The following is a 20819-nucleotide window of genomic DNA, read 5'->3' as shown; positions in this document are numbered from 1 at the left end:
CCACCCACTCCACTGCGTTCCAGCCGGAGGCCCTAGTAGCGGCTATCACCGCTAACGGTCAGTGGGGTTCCTGGCCGCAACACACTGACATGGGTTCAGGTATACTTGCAGCCTGACTGGAGTCGGCTGCCCCCGGGCTACTTCCAATCTCCCCCTCTGGGTCTACCTGATCTGTGGCGTCAGCCCCTGGGAAGTCTAGTAGCATGGGCCCCTCCCGGCCAGGGCTGGGCGGTAGGTCTGGCAGTACCTCTGGGAAGTCCGGCCAGGCCTGCTCTGGGGGTTCCTCGGGGTAGCAGCAGGGATGGGGCGGCTCTGGCAGCTCCTCGTCGTAATGGGCGCGGGGAAGCTCCGGCCGCTCCTCATCGTAGCGGGCGCGGGGAAGCTCCAGCAGCTCCTCATCGTAGCAGGCATGGGGAAGCTCCAGGCACTTAGGGCAACGGCCCTGGGCCTCAGCAGCTTCCCAGTCACGAGCACCCTCTGGTAGGTCTGCTCTCGACGGCGGCTGGGCTCCAACTGAGCGCGGAGGGCAGGCTTTTATACTTCCGGGTTGCCTCCTAACCCTCTGAGGGGCGGGCTCACTGCTCTTTGGCCCCGCCCCCTTAGGTGTCTGACGGGGCTCGACCCTCCCGAGGAGGAGGGGAGCCACACCGCCTCGCTACACTCCTACTAGTTCGTCAGATATCATCTCTGGGAATTCTCCCTAGACCCTGAAATTCCTAGTTCTCCTAGTATCTTTAGGTTTTAAAACCTCCTTTGAGACTATTCTGCTTCAAGAACTTTCATACTGGATTTTATTCCATTGAACCAACTCTGAAATACAGGGACGTTTTACTTGATGAAATTTGTTAGTATCAACATTAGCATGTACTGTAAAGAAAAGAATCTCCTGGCTTTGTTTATGATATGATTACTTACTCATATAGTTTAATCTGTTACAAGATATATGTTTTATATGCTTCTCATCCATCCTCCCCGTGATTCTCGTCCATCCTCCCTGTGCAGAGAAAAGGCCTGCGTAGGGATCGTCTAATTGTGGAAGTCAACGAATGGCTACGCAGGTCGTGTCGGAGAGAAGGCTTTGGATTCTTCGACCATAGGATGGTGTTCCAAGAAGGAGGAGTGCTAGGCAGAGATGGGCTCCACCTAACGAAGAGAGGGAAGAGCATCTTCGCAAGCAGGCTGGCTAACCTAGTGAGGAGGGCTTTAAACTAGGTTCACTGGGGGAAGGAGACCAAAGCCCTGAGGTAAGTGGGGAAATGGGATACCAGGAGGAAGCACGAGCAGGAGAGTGCAAGAGGGGAGGACTCCTGTCTCGGACCGAGAAAGCGGGACAATCAGCAAGTTATCTTAAGTGCCTATACACAAATGCAAGAAGCCTGGGAAACAAGCAGGGAGAATTGGAAGTCCTGGCACAGTGAAGGAACTATGATGTGATTGGAAAAACAGAGACTTGGTGGGATAACTCACATGACTGGAGTACCATCATGGATGGATATAAACTGTTCAGGAAGGACAAGTAGGGCAGAAAAGGTGGGGGAGTTGCACTGTATGTAAGAGAGCAGTATGACTGCTCAGAGCTCCGGTATGAAACTGCAGAAAAACCTGAGAGTCTCTGGATTAAGTTTAGAAGTGTGAGCAACAAGGGTGATGTCGTGGTGGATGTCTACTGTAGTTCACCAGACCAGGGGGATGAGGTGGACTAGGCTTTCTTCAGGCAACTAGCAGAAGTTACTAGATTGCAGGCCCTGGTTCTCATGGGTGACTTTAATCAGCCTGATATCTGCTGGGAGAGCAATACAGCGGTGCACAGACAATCCAGGAAGTTTTTGGAAAGTATAGGGGACAATTTCCTGGTCCAAGTGCTGGAGGAACCAACTACGGGCAGTGCTCTCTTGACCTGCTGCTCACAAACAAACAGAGAAGAGTTGGTATGGTAAGCAAAAGTGGATGGGAACCTCCTTCCCTGGGAGGCAGTGACCATGAGATGTTGAATTCAAGATCCTGACACAGGGAAAAAAGGAGAGCAGCAGAATATGGACCCTGGACTTCAGAAAAGCAGACTTTGACTCCCTCAGGGAGCTGATGGGCGGGATCCCCTGGGAAAATAACATGAGGGGGAAAGGAGTCCAGGAGAGCTGGCTGTATTTTAAAGAAATCTTATTGAGGTTGCAGGAACAAATCATCCCGATGTGTAGAAAGAATAGTGAATATGGCAGGCGACCAGGTTGGCTTAACAGTGAAATCCTTGCTGATCTTAAATGCAAAAAAGAAGCTTACAAGAAGTGGAAGATTGGACAAATGACCAGGGAGGAGTATAAAAATATTGCTCAGGCATGCAGGAGTGAAATCAGGAAGGCCAAATCACACTTGGAGTTGCAGCTAGCAAGAGATGTTAAGAGTAACATGAAGGGTTTCTTCAGGTATGTTAGCAACAAGAAGAAAGTCAAGGAAAGTGTGGGCCCCTTACTGAATGAGGGAGGCAACCTAGTGGCAGTGGATGTAGAAAAAGCTAATGTACTCAATTATTTTTTTGCCTCTGTCTTCACAAACAAGGTCAGCTCCCAGACTGCTGCACTGGGTAGCACAGTATGGGGAGAAGGTGACCAGCCCTCTGTGAACAAAGAAGTGGTTCAGGACTATTTAGAAAAACTGGACGAGCACAAGTTCATGGGCCGAATGCGCTGCATCCGAGGGTGCTAAAGGAGTTGGCAGAGGTGATTGCAGAGCCATTGGCCATTATCTTTGAAAACTCATGGCGAACGGGGGAGGTCCCGGATGACTGGAAAAAGGCTACTGTAGTGCCCATCTTTAAAAAAGGGAAGAAGGAGGATCTACAGGCCAGTCAGCCTCACCTCAGTCCCTGGAAAAATCATGGAGCAGGTCCTCAAGGAATCAATTCTGAAGCACTTAGAGGAGAGGAAAGTGATCAGGAACAGTCAGCATGTATTCACCAAGGGCAAGTCATGCCTTACTAACCTAATTGCTTTCTATGAGGAGATAACTGGGTCTGCGGATGAGGGGAAAGCAGTGGATGTGTTATTCCTTGACTTTAGGAAAGCTTTTGATACGGTCTCCCACAGTATTCTTGCCAGCAAGTTAAAGAAGTATGGGCTGGATGATTGGATTATAAGATGGATAGAAATCTGGCTAGATTCTCGGGCTCAGCAGGTAGTGATCACTGGCTCCATGTTTAGTTGGCAGCCAGTTTCAAGTGGAGTGCCCGAGGGTTGGTCCTGGGGCCGGTTTTGTTCAATACCTTCATTAATGATCTGGAGGATGGCATGAACTGCACTCTCAGCAAGTTTGCAGATGACACTAAACTGGGAGGAGTGGTAGATATGCTGGAAGGTAGGGATAGGATACAGAGAGACCTAGACAAATTGGAGGATTGGACCAAAAGTAACCTGATGAGGTTCAACAAGGACAAGTGCAGAGTCCTGCACTTAGGATGGAAGAATCCCATTCACTGTTACAGACTAGGGACCGAGTGGCTAGACAGCAGTTCTGCAGAAAAGGACCTAGGGGTTACAGTGGACGAGAAGCTGAATATGAGTCAACAGTGTGCCCTTGTTGCCAAGAAGGCTAACAGCATTTTGGGCTGTATAAGTAGGGGCATTGCAAGCAGATCGAGGGGTGTGATCATTCCCCTCTATTCGACATTGTTAAGGCCTCATTTGGAGTAATGTGTCCAGTTTTGGGCCCCACACTACAAGAAGGATGTGGAAAAATTGGAAAAAGACCAGTGGAGGGCAACAAAAACGATTAGGGGGCTGGAGCATATGACTTATGAGGAGAGGCTGAGGGAACTGAGATTGTTTAGTCTGAGGAAGAGAAGAACGAGGGGGGATTTGATAGCTGCTTTCAACTATCTGAAAGGGGGTTCCAAAGTGGATGGATCTAGACTGTTCTCAGTAGTAGCAGATGACAGAACAAGGAGTAATGGTCTCAACTTGCAGTGGAGGAGGTTTAAGTTGGATATTAGGAAAAACTTTTTCACTCAGAGTGGTGAGGCACTGGAATGGGTTACCTACGGAGGTGGTGGAATCTCCTTCCTTAGAGGTTTTTAAGGTCAGGCTTGACAAAACCCTGGCTGGCATGATTTAGTTGGGAATTGGTCCTGCTTTGAGCAGGGGGTTGGACTAGATGACCTCCTGAGGTCCCTTCCAACCCTGATATTGTATGATTCTATGATTTTGATTTTACTATATTGTCTTTAGTATTTTCTTTTGGGAACTTTAGAAGATTCTGTAATTTTCCAAATGTTAATCTCACTCAGAATTTATGAAGAAAGTAAATTCTATTTATATGAAACTTTAACAGCTTTCTTTTGGATGCAAATTTTGCTTCACCCACCTTATATAATTTAAACAAGGTGGCAACCCTTGTATGAAAAAATGTGTCTTTATTCCTCCCAAATAAACAGAATAACCTGTGGCTTAAAAAAAAAAAAAGGTAAATTATTTATCTGTGTATGTGGCACAGACTTGGTCTTTTGTTACTTGACACTAGAGTATAACTCTAGTATGGAAAATGGCTTGCACAAACTACAGATTCATATCTGAAGTACACATATGCGAGTGAAGTGATCATAAGCAAGGATTCACACAGCATGCATGATAACACAGGAATCTTTGGATTCAACACCACAGACAAAAGAGATGCAAAATGCATCTCCGTCAACCAGCAAGGGCCAAGCTTCTAGAGAGTGATTCATTCCTCAAGCAAAATAGGCATTTTATCATCAGCAGCCTCCATCACTGGTTTGTCAATCAGGAGAAGCTCTAAGTTTAGCACTGCTAACTTTCTGGATTACTACACACTCGTTGAAGGAAAAATTGCAACCACTTTAAATAACTACAAGTCTGCCAGCAGGGGAGGTTTCCCAGGGCCTCAGCATGTAGATCAAGAGTGATTCTGGCCCATTAAAGAAAGCCACACTGTTTACAAGTTCACGTCTATTTCAGCTTCAGACACAGCTCTTGCAGTAAGATATTGCCTCCCACCAAACTGCTTTCAAGCTATATTATGCATCTGTGTTAAGAACGTGCTTCAGAGTGGTTTTGGACAAAGACTGGTATTTTTGCTTTAAATATTCTAAACATATGGAGCCTAATTTTTTTCCCCAGAAAATATTCTGTAAGTGCTAATTAAATCAAATCAAACTGTTGACATGCATTCTGTTGTATGAATATACTCACCTTTCTCTCTGTTTTCAGAAATCCAGACATGTCAGTATCTAAACCTATAATGATGGCAAATAAAATAAAATAAAATTTACTGTCACTGAATTGCATATTTAGAGCTTCTCAGCCTTTTCTGATTAAGGGGCCCCTGGATGTTATAAGATGTTGAAGTTTCAAATTCCCTTTACACTTATATTGGCATTAGAAAAGGTTCAGAGAAGGGCATCTAAAATGACTAGGGGTATGGAACGGGTCCCATATGAGGAGAGATGAAAGATGCTAGGACTTTTCAGCTTGGAAAAGAGGAGACTAAGGGGAGATATGATAGAGGTATATAAAATCATGAGTGATGTAGAGAAAGTAAATAAGGAAAAGTTATTTACTTATTCCCATTATACAAGAACTAGGGGTCACCAAATGAAATTAATAGGCAGCAGGTTTAAAACAAATATAAGGAAGTTCTTCACACAGTGCAGAGTCAACTTGTGGAACTCCTTGCCTGAGGAGGTTGTGAAGGCTAGGACTATAACAGTGTTTAAAAGAGAACTGGATAAATTCATGAAGGTTAAGTCTGCTAATGGCTATTAGCCAGGACGGGTAAGGAATGGTGTCCCTAGCCTCAGTTTGTCAGAGGGTGGAGATGGATGGCAGGAGAGAGATCACTTGATCACTGCCTATTGGGTTCACTTCCTGTGGGGCACCTGGCATTGGCCACTGTTGGTAGACAGGATACTGGGCTAGATGGACCTTTAGTCTGACCCAGTACAGCCTCTCTTATGTTCTTCTTTCTTGAGGTGGTCTCTGGCTGAAGCTAACTGAGTTTAGTGATGGAAGCTCTATTTAAAAACAAAATATTTTCTAACTTAATTATATATTTTTAATTACTTTTACCTCCTGTTTTCTTATATCTGTGACCCATAGTTCTGTGCCTTCAAAGGTTACCAGTCAACTACCACCATCTGTTTTAGGGAATGCAGCATATTTCTCACACTCAGTCATCTCTGTTGCCCACTTCCTCCCCTTTTAGGGGTGTCTTGAGCCCTGGAAGTGCTAGGAAGGCGCCCAGGTGCCCACAGGGACTGCGATTCTCACACCCTCCCTTCCCTTTGCACATCCCTGGAACATCCAGGCACAGTCTGACCCACAATTTTATTAAGCAGTGCTACCACAGTAAACTCAGCTTCAATCTAGAACTATGTCAATATTTTAGGAAAACCATGAATAGTAATTGTTTTATAACAAACTTGCAAAAGTTATATAGTCCCAACATTACATGAAAAATAATGTAACCTGTACTCGAGTCCAGGACATCTTTAAAAAAGGAAGCAAGGGCCAGATTTGTAAAGGTACTTAGGCACAGGGGCATCATTGAGGGGGGCCAGGGAAGCTCCTGCCCCCCACCCCCAAGTTTCATACCAGAGGTCTACTCACCCTAGCCCCAGATGGAGGTCTTTTAACTGCAACACAGCTAAGCCTGAGTGTAATATATGATTAGTTCTGAAGCTGGGAACAGTACAGCCTTTGGGGCAGGGAGTTTGTTTATAAACAGAGGCAGGGTGATTAAGATAACAAAAAGCTTGTCATTAAATTAAGGATCGTGACAAAATCCTGAAAGAATTGCCAGGCACTCCTATTAAAAAACAGGAAACAAAGGCTAGGAATAAATTGCGAGACAGGTACATAGTGGTGTGTCCCTGGGATCTGTACTGGGACCAGTCCTATTCAACATATTCACAAATTATCTGGAAAAAGGAGTATGCACTGAGGTGGCAAAATTTGCAGATGATACAAAACTACCCAAGATAGTTAAGTTCAAAGCAGACTGCGAAGAGCTACAAAGGGATCTCACAAAACTGGGTGACTGGGCAACAAAATGGCAGATGAAATTCAATGCTGATAAATGCAAAGTAATGCACATTGCAAAATATAATCCCAACTATACATACAAAATGATGGGGTCTAAACTAGCTGACCCCATCAATAAAGAGATCTTGGAGTTGTGGATAATTCTCTAGAATCATCTGCTCAATCAAAAAAGCAAACAGAATGTTGGGAACCATTAGGAAAGGGATAGGTAATAACACAGAAAATATCAGATTGCCTCTATCTAAATCCATGGTACTCCCACATCTTGAATACTGCGTGCAGATCTGCTCACCCCATCTCAAAAAAGATATACTGGATTTGGAAAAGGTACCAAGAAGGACAGTAGAAATTATTAGGGGTATGGAACACCTTCCATATGAGGAGAGTATGATAGACCCAGGCCAGTTGGGTATAGCAGAAGGCAGATATACTGGCCACTGGATTAACAGTTTTCTGTTCCCTGACTGACCAGAGCAGGGGCTGCTCCAGGCTAATGAGAACACCTGACTCTAATTAACCTGCAAAGAGTCAGGTGAGGCCATTAAGCTAATGTGACCACCTTACTCTAATTAAGGCCCCACTGATACTATAAAAGGGTTCACTCCAGCCAGGCAGAGGAGAGCAAGTATGGCTGAAGGGCTGGTTAATGAAGACACCCTCAAACCATTGTTAAGGGAGCCCTAAGGTAAGGGTGAAGAAGGGAGAAGCAGGAGAGCTGTGGGGAAATGGCCCAGGGAAATGTAGCTACTCTGGCAGTGAAAGGTTGGCTGCCAACAGCTGCTACCATTAGGGTCCCTGGGCCGCAACCTGGAGTAGAGGGTGGGCCTGGGTTCCCCCCAACCCACCGCTACAGGAACATCTCCTGGATGTTCCAGGCCACTGTCAGGACAGGAGGCTAAACTGTTCTGAAATAAGCCCCCACGGACAACAGAGACTGTGGGAGTTCTCTCACCAACCTCCTTGCTGGCCTATGATGAAAAAGGCTCAGTGGACTGTAACCCTGGCCCTAGAGAGAGAAGGGCTAAGTGGAGGGTCACAGTGAGCCACTAAGGCTAGCATAAGCCGCCTAGAAGCGCAGGGGGCAAGGTCAGAGCTCTGCTACAAGAGATTAAAAAGACTGGGACTTTTCAGCTTGGAAAAGAGATGACTAAGGTGGGATATGATAGAGGTCTATAAAATCATGAATGGTGTGGAAAAATTGAATAAGGAAATGTTAATTATTCCTTCACATAATGCAAGAACCAGGGTCACCCAATGAAATTAATAGGCAGCAGATTTAAAACAAACAAAATAAAGTCTTTCTTCACAGACAACCTGTGGAACTCTTTGCTAGGGGAGTTGTGAAGGCCAAAACTATAACAAGGCTCTACTAAGAACTAGATAAGTTTATGGAGAATAGATCCAACAATGGCTATTAGCCAGGGTGTGCAGGGATCCATACCATGTTCTGCATATTCCTCGCCTCTGTTTGCCAGAATCTGGGAATGAGTAGGAGCCAGAGGGAGAACATGCTGCTGCTTCTGGGAGCTGATTGAGGTAAGTGTCTGGAGACTGCACCTCTGGCCCCCTCCTGTGCCCCAACCCCCTGCCCTAGCCCTGATCCCCCTCCTGCCCTCTGAGCCCCTCAGTCTCAGCCCAGAGCACCCTCCTGCATCCCCAGCCCCACCCCAGAGCTTGCACTCCCAGCTGGAGCCCTCACCCCCTCGCACTCCAACCCCCTACCTCCATCTGAAGCCCCTTCCCACTCCCTGAACTCCTAATTTCTGGCCCCACCCCAGAGCCCTCACCCCAACCCCCAATTTCATGAGCATTCATGGCTCATACAATTTCCATACCCAGATGTGGCCCTTGGTTTGCCCACCCCTGCACTAGACCTCACTCCCCTCCCAGAGCTGAGATAGAACCCAGGAGTCCTGACGGGGTTTCTCTCCCTGCAGAGTGAGTAACATGTAAGAATATAAATTAAAATTTTAAACGTAACCAGTGTCCCTTAAGTGACTTGCCACAAGATGTGAGAACATGTGAGTATTAGAGCTGAGTGGGTCTAATATTTATTTCATTTTTTTATAGGAATTAGATACAGGTCTCTTGTCAGCTAATTGCTAAGTTATCTGCCAAAAAACTAGAGCTTTCACGTGCCTAAGTAGCCCCTGGAATAACAGTTAAAGTTGGATCCCTCTACCAAAATCTGTAATGGCGCCCTTGCTTAGGCACTGTCCCACTCAGCATGTCTCCCACAGGGTGCACCACCTAGTGGAATTTTAAGAGCCAGGATAGGTGCCAGTTAGGCACTTTTCTCCCTATTCACTTAGATGGGGAACATCTAAGCAGCTACATATGGGACTTAAAAAAGCTGAAATGAGTGCTGCCCTGCTTAATTGGACATCTTCTTACTCAAGCAAGGCAAGCTTGGAACTTTGCAAAGCGATGAGAGGCTGACCAGTCCTTACACATATCTGACTGCTCCATAGGCCATTTCCACCATCTAGTACAGCGCTGGAAAAGAGAACACTTTTTATTCCCTCCCTCTGGAGTCCCCCTGAGCATTCCTAGGAACCCCAACCACTCAATAGGACACACTCCACTTCCCTGCCTCCTCATTTAGTCCTGGCCTTAGAGAATATGCTAATAGGAAAAATACATGAAAATCCTTCAAATATACAGGAAGAAAGTAAGAACTACTATCACTAAACTCCTAAAGTGACCCAGATGGGTCCTGGTGCCGTTATCCCAACCCTGCTACTGATCTGAGCAAAACCTTCCCCACCCTCCTTTCCTATCTTCCCCGCTAGGATGCTCATGGACAGCCAACCATTTCTCACTCACCCCTGCTCCACACCACAGTTACTGGGTTACAAAGCTACAACCATTTGCTGTGGGGGAGTGGCAGCATTTAGGACACCAAGGCTTAGGTATTTCAGTGCCAACTGGCAGGAAAACAGTCACCTGGGGGGGTTAGGCAACAGCTGAGCAGTGGATTTAAAAATACCATGGGCATGTAAATGGTGGATTTAGGCATTTAATTCTTCTTTAGGTATCTAAGTACCTTTAAAAAATCTGCCCCTCTGGTCTCAAAGGTCACATATCTATATCCTAAATAAATCTATATGTATACTCATTTACAGTTTCTCAGTTGTTTCTCTCAAATTTAGAGTGACTGTATTTTAGGTTGTTTTTTACAACATAAAACATACCTACAGAGTAATTTTGCTCTCCACCTACTGAGGCATTTAGTGGAAGACCAGGCTGAGAAATCTTTGTAGTAAATACTGCACCTCTAAAAAGAAATAAATATAATTTTAAGTCTGCCATTCAAGAAGCAATGCACAAAAATACTTTGCCCATTCTCATGGGCTACGCCTTCCCTGGGGCAACTGCCGCTGACCTGCAGCCAGACACCTGAGCCACAGTGGCCCTGCCCCTTCCCCAAGGCCCCCACCATCTTTTGCTGCCCACCTACTGCACCTCGCCGCATCTCTCCTCCTTGTGGGAGGGGGAGTGAGGAGGGAACACACTGAGTCAGTGGTAGGCGGGAGGATCTGGCGGGGGAGTGAGGCAGCTTGCTTGGCCGTGCACTAGGGCTTGCCGGCCATGGAAGGGGAGGCTGGCCAGCCATGGGGGGCAGGGGATGCTGTCCGGGGCTGGAGAACAGCCCGGTATGATTGGGGCCAGACTGGCGGGGTGGGGAGGGAAGGGGACAGCAGCCTGGTGTGGCTGGGGTGGGCAGGCCATGGGGTTCCTCTTGTTTTGGGGGGGTTAGGGGCTCTGGCGTGCCGGTGGGTGCAGCTTCTGGCAGAAGAGTCGCAGACAGCAGGCTAGCCTCCCCAAAGCGGGGCTTCACCCACCACCCATGCACGTTCTGGTACTCTGGACAAAATTTTCAGCCTTGTCTTAACTAGGTCTCAGCAGTGGTTAAAACAATTAATGTAATTTTTCCGTGCAATTATTTGTAGAAGCACTTTAGGTCTTTTAGAGGCATAAATTCCCAACTCAGAAGTGTAATCAGTAACACACTTCTCAATTACCTAAATTGGGCTGGCTATTATCCTCAAATTGCCACAACAGCCACACTCTGGCTTGCGGCAGCCTTGGCTACTATCTGCAGGGTGGCCCCAACATACTCCCCACCCTGATTTTTCCCCCAAAACATACATTCTGCACTGTCCAGCCCTTACTTCGACAGTTCAGATATTAGAGGCCCATTGCCCCTGTAAAGGGTCAACAGACAACAATTTGCTGCTTTAATTGGAGTTACCAACCTATTCAGTGTAAACACAGCACTGGATTAGTTTTGATTAAAAAATAACAAAAGTTTGTTTAGCTATAAGGAGAGATTTTAAGTGAGTACAAGTACAAGTCAGAAATGGTTACAAGAGAAATAAAGATAAATTGCTTTCTAGTAGATAAAACTTAACAAACTAGACTTGGATCAAGATAAAATCCTTACTACATGTCCCCAGCAACCTTGCTGACCAAATTCTCAGATTAGAACCCCTCCCAAAGTCCAAAGGCTGGTTCCTGTCTTCTTAGGTGAGAGAGAGAGAGAATCTGGGGTGCTTTTGCCCCTTGCTTTTATAGTTGAGACAACCTTTGAAATGCATTTTCCTGAGGGTTATCCCTAGATAAAGTTCCTTCCTGTTGTGAGGACGGAGATATGGAATTTCATAATGAAAGAGATTCCACGCTGTTGCTTGCTAAATTGCAGATCTATCTGTTCCTGCCCCAGCTCATTGACAAAGAATGACCACTTGGACAGGTGATTGCCGATTAACTTTCAGGACACCTGACTATCAGCATTAGCTTGTCCTTTGTCTTTGAGAAACAGGTTTACCCCCTTCCCAGACTTATCTGGTAAACACATTTAGGTCATAATTTCAGCTTATGTTCATAACTTTACATATAATGTTGCTACACAGGTTTCACCATGATATTACTGATCAGTGAGTTATTAGTTTTCAAACAATACCTCACAAGGCATATTTTACACAAAGATTATTACAGTAGTGTGTAGGGCAGAGGTCCCTAAATTGTGGGGTGTGCTCCTTCACCAAGGTTAACACAGAGGAACATTCAGGGCCAGGCAGTGGGCAGGGCCAGCCCCCACAGGGGCAGGGAAGAAGCACCACCCAGCCCCCAGTAGTGGCTCTGGCTCCCAGCCCTGCCTGACTCCCGTCCCCAGCCTCGGTGCGGTTCTGCAACCAGCTGGGATCCTGGCTGCGGCTCTGCTCCTGGCCCAGCCCCCAGCCTTGGATCCAGCACCAGCACCACCCCTAGCTGTGGCCCCAGCCTCATCCCCTTTACCTCTGTCTGCGTCCCCCACCGCAGAGCTGCAGTCTAATTCCTAGCCTTGGGTGGGTAGAGAGGCATGAACAGAGGGAAGGGGGAGCAACTCTCAGAAGTCTGGGGACCACTGCTGTAGGGTGTGAATACAGGGGTGCATTCAGTCACAATGTGCAATACCAATGTGACCAAATCACTGGGTCTTCTTCATGAAGCAGGCAGGCAGGTTGTAGCCCAACCAGATGCAGGATTTTTGTGACCAGGAGCTTCACCAGTGGAGAACTTCCAGAGCTGGAAAAACATATGATCTGCTTACACTATGTTGACCTAGTTACTTTAAGCCTGATTGTTCCATGAGGTATCCTACATAGGTGCCCATACTGGTTTTGCCACACCACTGAAAACAAGTAATGCTGGAAGAGAAATTTGTTTTTCTGTGATGTAGCAGCCACCAATATGGATTACTAACTCTGACCTGCAGACCGCACCTGAGGAAAAGAGTAACTACAGAGATGTTAAAATAGGCATGGCTAAAATGACAGTAGGGAAGAAACTGGGAAAGCAAGGGAGGAAGATGTCAGATCCTGCTGGAGTCTGGAAGAGAACTTCCAGAGAACTTACTGACCAAATTCAGCTTCAACTGAAGTCATCCAATGAGGCCACACCACACTCAGCGAAAGGCATGGCCGATGCCATCAACATGGCCACCACTCAAATACAGTGAGCTCAAAGCCTGTCTGAGCAGAAGAGATCTGCAAGGAAGGAGGAGTGCAGATAGAAAGTCTGAACCTGCAGGAAAGGATATACAGTATCTACACCCTTTAGTGAGGTTCTTTGAACAGATGAACAGGGACTTGGATTTGCAGACCTATTCATCTAGGCAAATCTGACTAAGTTTGGCAAACGTGCAGGGAGTGCCACCAGACTTCAAGTCTGACTTTTGGGAGTGGGTAGAAGTTGAGGAGAGGGATCTCCTAGCTAAGGTTGGGCCATCTTCAGGAGAGAACTAGAGCATGTTTGGAGAACTATTTTCATTTTATGTAAAATGAGGGATGGGTACTACAAGTCACATCTGGGTGCTCCCTGAATCACCAGGCTGTGGAGACCAACACTAGAAAGGCCACTTTCTATGCCAGGAGACAAAGTTGAATGTTGAGGATAGATTCAACTGTTATGGAACAGAAGTCAATTAGCATCAGGTTTGGGCTCCAAAGAGAACAAACTTAACAGGAGGCCTAAGGTAAGAAAATACTCTAAGGCCTGGTCTACACTAGCCTGTTAGTTTGGAATTAGCGAAGTTATTTCGAAAAAAAAATGATCCTGTCCACATGACCAAAACTTTTTTTTCGATTTAAAGGGCTCTTTAATTCAATTTCTGTACTCCACCTTGGCAAGAGGAGTAGCGCTTAAATCAAAATCACAATCCCGGGTTAAAGGTATTGTGGACGCAATTTGACGTTATGGCCTCCAGGAGCTATCACAGGATGCTCCCTTGTGACCGCTCTGATCAACACTCTCAACTCCAATGCACTAGCCAGGTGGGCAGGAAAAGCCCCGGGAACTTTTGAATTTCATTTCCTTTCTGGTCATCAGCAGCACAGGTGACCATCAGAACAGTCCACCATCACAGGCAACCATGCAAAGTCCACCATCACAGGAGATCACGCAGTCCCAGATTCGTAGACGAGCCCCAGCATGGTCCAAGCAGGAGGTACTGGATCTCATCGAATGTTGGGGAGATGAGTCTGTTATGGCAGAACTACGTTCCAAAAAGAGGAATGCAAATACCTACGCTAAAGTCTCAGGGCCATGATGGAAAGAGGCTACTCCAGAGACACACAGCAGTGTCGTACAAAAATCAAGGAGCTCTGGCAAGCGTACCAAAAAGCCAGGGAGGCAAACGGGCACTCTGGGTCAGAGCCCCATACATTCCGCTTTTACCGTGAGCGCCATGCAATTATGGGGAGTGATGCCACCACTACCCCACCACTGTCCATGGACACCTGCAAGGGAGGAGTTGCACGGAGCAAGGAGGAAGAGACCTTGGAGGACGAGGAGGACAATGCACAGACGGCAAGTGGGGAATCTGTTTTCCCTCACAGCCAGAAACTAATCTTAACGCTGGATCCAATAGCCTCCCCTCACTCCCAAGGTGGGCTCCTGTTCCATGACCCTGGAGAAAGTACTTCTGTTGCGTGAAAGCCTGATCAGAGCCACACGCTGGGTTGTTCACGTTTAGAGTAAATGGCTCATCCCTGCTCTGAGCCTGATCAGAGCCACGCAGTGGGGGGTGGGGGACGAACCCAGCTGTGCTGGGTTGTTCGCGTTTAGAGTAAATGGCTCATCCCTGCTCTGAGCCTGATCAGAGCCACATGGTGGGGGGCGAGGTGGTGGTGGTGGTTGTTGTGTGCAGTGATCATCCCAGATAGCCCACAAGCCCTCCTTTTATATGGCAAACCCACCAGGAATTGCTTGCTGTGGGAAAGGGGGCCCAACAGTTTGACAGTATTGAAATGAATGTACCCCGTGAGCCCCTAGGGGCCGCCTGCGAGATGAATTCTGTTGCCCAGCCGTGTGTGATGGCTTACTCATACCAAAGTGCCCCCTTTGTTCTCTGCAATGTATTTTTTAAAATATTACCCTCCCTTTTTCTCCTCCCGCAGGTGCAAATGTTTCAACGCGGCCCCTATCTACTCTGTCCCAGAGGCTGGTCCAGATTAGAAGGCGTCAAAAACAAACTTGGGAGGACATGTTTGCCAAGCTCATGCAGTCCTCCCGCACTGATAGGGCCCAGCTGAATGCATGGAGGCAAACAATTGCAGAGTCCCGTAAAGCATTATAGGAACATGAAGAGAGGAGGGAGGCGCCTGATGAGAGCAGGCAGGAGGCTACGGTCAAGCTCATGGGGGAGCAAACTGACATACTCCGCTGTATGATGGATTTAATATGGGAAAGGCAGCAAGACCACAGACTTCCACTGCAGCCTCTGTATAATCAAACTCCCTCCTCCCCAAGTTCCATAGCCTCCTCACTCAGATGCCCACGAACACAAGGGGGGAGGCTACGGAAACCCACACACTCAACCCCAGAGGATCGCCCAAGCACCAGAAAGCTGGCATATGCGAACTTTTGATTTGGTTTCTGGACTTGTCCTTCCCTCCTCCTCCACCCCCCTAACCCAGTCTACCTTTTAATTTATTTCAATGCGTTGCGCATCAAATAATGAACAGTTTTTAAACAATTTTGACTTTATTTCCTTTCATATATATAGAGTGCGGGTAACTTCAAGAGAAACAAACACAACTGTCGCACCGTACCCTAGCCAGTCATGAAACTGGCTTTCAAAGCTTTTCTGATGCGCAGCGCGCCCTGCTGCGATCGCCCTGCTGTCTGGCTGTGCGAAACTGGCAGCCTCAACCTCTCATCCTGCCATAAAAGTCTTCCCCCTTACTCTCACAGATATTGTGGAGCACACAACAAGTAGCAATTACAATTGGAGTATTGGTTGTGCTGAGATCTAACAGAGTCAGAAAACTGCGCCAGCGCCCTTTCAAACGTCCAAAAGCACAGTCCACCACCATTCTGCAGTTGCTCAGCCTATAGTAGAACTGCTCCTTACTACTTGTTCAGGGTGCCTGCGTACAGCTTTATGAGCCATGGCATTAAGGGGTAGGCTAGGTACTGGAGGATAACTATAGGCATTTCAACCTCCCCAATAGTAATTTTCTGGTCTAAGTAGTAAGTCTCTTCCTGCAGCTGCACAAACAGACCAGAGTTCCTGAAGAAGCGAGCGTCATGCACCTTTCCTGGCCATCCCACGTTGATGTCGGTGAAAGGTCCCTTGTGATCCACCAGTGATTGCAGCACCACTGAAAAGTACCTCCTGTGGTTTATGTAGTGGCTGCCATGGCTAGCCGGGGCCAAGATGGGGATATGCATTCCGTCTATCACCCAGCTGCAGTTAGGGAACCCCAGCGCATTAAAGCTATCCACAGTGGTCTGCACATTTCCCAAAGTCACTACCCTTGATAGCAGCTGCTCAATGATTGCATTGGCTACTTGCAGCACAGCAGCCCCTACAGTAGATTTGCCCACTCCAAACTGATTCCCGACTGACAAGTAGCTGTTGGGCATTGCAAGCTTCCACAGTGCTATGGCCACTCGCTTCTCAATTGTGAGGGCTGCACTCATTTTGGTGTCTTTGCACTTCAGGGCAGGGGACAGCAAGTCACAAAGTTCCATGAAAGTGGCCCTGCACATACGGAAGTTTCGCAGCCACTGGGAATCATCCCAGACCTGCAACATTATGCGGTCCCACCAGTCTATGCTTGTTTCCCGGGCCCAGGATTGGCATTTCACAGCATGAACCTGGCCCAATGCCACCATGATCTCCCAATTGCCACATGTCATGCATCTAGGAACATCTGTGTTCATGTCCTCCTCAGTATAGTAATCGCACTGTTATCGCTTCCTCGTCCAGTTTTGCAGGTACTGAACATACTGCTGGATAATGCGTGAGATATTTACAATGGTCAAAACTGCAGCAGAGATCTGAGTGGGCTCCATGTCTGCAGCGCAATGGCGCCTGCATGGGTAATCCTTGAAAAAGGGTGAGAAATGAGCTGTTCACCTCAAGATGGCTGATAAAAGGCAGTAAATAGTTGTCTTCTGTAGCTTCCACGGGAGCCCAGGACAGCTTCTGTCTCTTTCTCCAGATTGTCTGTGTGGCTCTGTTCATGATGGCCGAGAAACAGCAGGGAATTGTTGCCTTCTGTAGCGTTAACGGGAGCCCAGGACCGACAACATGGAAAAAGTGGCGAGAGCAGAGTTTGTGGCGGAAGCTGTGCAGCTCTGTTCACAATGGCTGAGAAACAGCAGGGAATTGTTGCCTTCTGTAGCTTCCACGGGAGCCCAGGACCAACAACATGGAAAAAGCAGCAAGAGCAGAGTTTGCAGTGGAAGCTGCGTGGCTCTGTTCACGATGGCCAAGAAACTGCGGGAAATTGTTGCCTTCTGTAGCTGCCACGGGAGCCCAGGACAGACAACATGGAAAAAGCAGCGGAAGCTGTGCGGCTCTGTTCATGATGGCCAAGAAACGGTGAGAAGTGGTTAGATGAAAGAGTAGATAGAAAGAGGAGAGGACATTCCAAGTGGATTCAACATACAGGCGGTGCACACCCAGAAAAACCTGAAAGAATGTTTTTGCCCCATCATGCACTGAGAGCTTAACCCACAATTCCAATGGGTGGCAGAGCCTGCGGGAACTGTGGGATAGCTACCACAGTGCAATGCTCCACCATTTGATTCTAGCCTCGGTACTGTGGACGCACTCCGCCGAATTCACGCGCTTTAGTGGGGACACATAACATCGAACGTATGAACTCGATTCTGGAAATTCGAATAAAATAACTTCGAATTAATTTTGTACTGTAGACGTACCCTAAGGAACTTGGTTGGGAGCTCAATAAATCTTCCATGGAACTCCTAAGGGTGCTGCTAAAGGATGAGGCCCAAACCATAAAAGATGAAGGCCCTTTCTCAAGCCCATCTAGACGAACTCTGCTAATCTGGCATTAGCAGATTTTCTGGTTTAGGTCTCAGGAAAGAGGAAAAGAAATACAAGATTCTGTAGTAAGAGGGGGAAGCATCCTTCAGGGCATAAACCTGCAGGAATCAAGAATGAGCTTTTTCTGCCATGTATATACCACCGACAACTGGATAGGTGCATTACTGAGTTGGTGAAGCATCAGGTACTGGCTACTCAATTAAAGGGACAAATGGCATGATACAGTATGGGAAATATAAAAAGATGTACTTGCTGTCGTTTACAAAGCAAGTTTAAAAAAAACCCAACCATTATCTCATGGTACTTACAAACTGATTTCCATAATCATAAATTCATAGTATTGAAACACCTGTTAGATCAATGATACTGAAACTGAGGCTTTCAAGCCACAAGTGGCTCTTTAACATGTTTCCTGTAGCTCTATGCAGCACATGATATTAAAACACTGTGTGATTTATTTATTAACCAATCTAAGTTATTGACAAATCAAAATGTTTTTCCTACGTTATTAACCAATTGTAATTGACAAAATAATACTTGGTCAGTCATTTTGCTGTGAGAATTATATAACTAAATATTTCCCCAGTGATACTGTTTAAATGAGTATATAGTACTATAGTAAATGAAACAACGAATTCACACCACCATGGCTTTTTTGGGTAATGTTGATCGCTAATTTGGTTCCTGAACCACTGAGTATCACTGTATTAGATCATCCAGCCTCTTTTCTTCCCAGCACAGATTATTCCCTACCGGATTTTAGGATTTTGTGGTTGTCTAGTGTTAACTGCTTCAAAGGATGGTGCTTCCATAAGTTATTCCCTGGCATAGGTCATTCTATGGTTTCATAAATCTCAGTCTCAGGATGTTTTTTCTGACAACTTAAATTTTCCTTTATTTTTTTCCAGTTACATAACTGCTTATTAGCAACCAGTAAAACTATTTTATAATTCAAGGCTGGAAAAAATATCCCATCCAAATGAGGCTACAGGGGAAACTTTTTGCTGAGAAATTACTGTTTGCCTGAATGGAATTTATCCAGCGCATATTATACTCACTGCAGCAGAGACTGAGATTGTTCAGTTTCACTCATCTCATGAGTCAGCTGGGAGAAAAAAAAGTGTTTGAACAACTTGGTGAATATAAACTACTCAGTGATTTAATTTTTCAGCATTATTATACACCTAGCTTCTTCCTATTATCAGTGGTTTTGGAGGATCTAAATACAGCAGTTAGCAGTGAGACTCCAAATTCTGCTAGACCAGATTACTATGTAAAATATTGCTATGGCACATGGGCTACTTACTCAATCCAAGTCATGGAAGACAAAATAAAGTCAGAATGAAAATATACCGTATATAATTAAATTGTATACCCTTAAGCCTGAGCTCTTTTATTTGTGAAATAACCAAAGTACAAATTAAATATATGCCTTGCGTCAAATTCACCCTCTTTAGTTGAGTCCTAGAAGCAAATACTCTCCTGTCCCCAATTATTTCTAACTACTCTTTCTTCCCTCTGGTAACAATAACCACATCTTCCAATTAAAAAGGATAGGCTGTTACTCCAGAAATGGCTGAAGTAATAGCATCAATCACAACAACTATGAGAAATGCTACTAGTAACCCAAATTGTCACCTAAACTAAGGCCTTGTCTACACTGGAATGTATTTTTAACCTAAAATGTGAATTTAAATTAATATAGTTATGCCTATATAACACACACTCCTCTCCCCTCCAGTGTGGACTCTCTTATCTAGAATAAGAGTTCCTTCTTCTGGTTAAGTTTATGTCTCTTGGGAAGGGTTTAAGCTAAACTAAAAATAAGTCATTCTTATATCAGAAAAAGAGTGTTCACACAGGGGATTACACTGATGTAGCTATACAGGTATACAGGGCCGGCTTTAGGCCTATTCCACCAATTCCCCCGAATCGGGCCCCACGCCTAAGAGGGCCCCACGCCCAGTGAGAATCCCTTCCCTGGCTAGAGGTGCCTTTTTAATTATTACTCACCTGGCAGCACTCCAGGTTTTCAGTGGCACTTCGGCGGCGGGTCCTTCAGTGCTGCCGAAGACCTGGAGCAAGTGAAGGACCCGTCGCCAAAGTGCCGCCGAAGACTCGGACCACCGCCCGGTGACTACAACCCCCACGTGTTTTTTTACGTGTGTTTTTTTTTTTTAAGTCATCCCTGCCGGGGCCCCGTCGAAACTCTTCGAATTGGGCCCCGCACTTCCTAAAGCCGGCCCTGCAGGTATAACTGGAAATATTTTCCCAGTTATGTAAGTCTAAAGAAACTCATATACAGGACAGGAATCTCCATCACATCAATCTAGAGTTTCCTCCTACTCATTCTGTCAGCCTGTCACCTGCAGGTGGAAAAAACTGGTTGCCAATTTGAACATACAGTAATTTTACAGGCTAATTACAGCCCTGCTCCTAAAACGTAGCAAGGTCCACCCCCATGAAACTCCAGAGGAGACACTTCTGTGCATTCCTGGGTGAATATATACTGCAGATTTGGTGCTACTCCTTCCTTAAAAGCCTTTTCAGTTACATACACTCTGGCTCTTTCCACATACAGAAGTGGGAGGGGCACAGGGAGGCACAGTGACTCTAATAATTATTCATTGCAGTATGTGTGTAGCTGGGGAGCTGTAATTTCTATACATACCGGATTTATCTGGTTCTTTTGCTTCATATTTTTTAGATTATCACTGAATTTACAGACAAGCTGAATCTCTGGGGAGAGGTTTTCTAAAACTAAACACAAAAATAGGTAGTTAAAGCCACTTTTGTTGCACTACTGTTATACAGACTCAAGGAATTTCTGCAAATTCCAACTGCCTGAAAAAATAATTTGACAAATCACACCTTCACACTGGTCACTTCTATCAGTCTAGATTTTAAAATCACTATATGGCAGA

General features: G+C 46.1%; 1 protein-coding gene across 1 annotated transcript in view; it reads right to left on the bottom strand.

Annotated features, from left to right (window-relative positions):
• ANKRD31 (ankyrin repeat domain 31) overlaps positions 1-20819 on the bottom strand; it is a 131907-nt gene that overhangs the window by 108334 nt on the left and 2754 nt on the right. The window contains exons 3-6 of the mRNA XM_050944619.1: positions 20567-20655; positions 18954-19000; positions 10244-10326; positions 5199-5242 (exon numbers count right to left, since the gene is read on the bottom strand). Of these exons, the coding sequence (XP_050800576.1) occupies positions 5199-5242; positions 10244-10326; positions 18954-19000; positions 20567-20655 (263 nt within the window). The remainder of the gene's footprint in view (positions 1-5198; positions 5243-10243; positions 10327-18953; positions 19001-20566; positions 20656-20819) is intronic.

The sequence above is a fragment of the Gopherus flavomarginatus genome, chromosome 3 (genome assembly GCF_025201925.1).
Source record: "Gopherus flavomarginatus isolate rGopFla2 chromosome 3, rGopFla2.mat.asm, whole genome shotgun sequence".
Lineage (NCBI taxonomy): Eukaryota > Metazoa > Chordata > Testudines > Testudinidae > Gopherus > Gopherus flavomarginatus.
The sequence above is the reverse complement of the archived record's forward strand: the minus strand, read 5'-3'. Positions and strand labels throughout refer to the sequence as shown.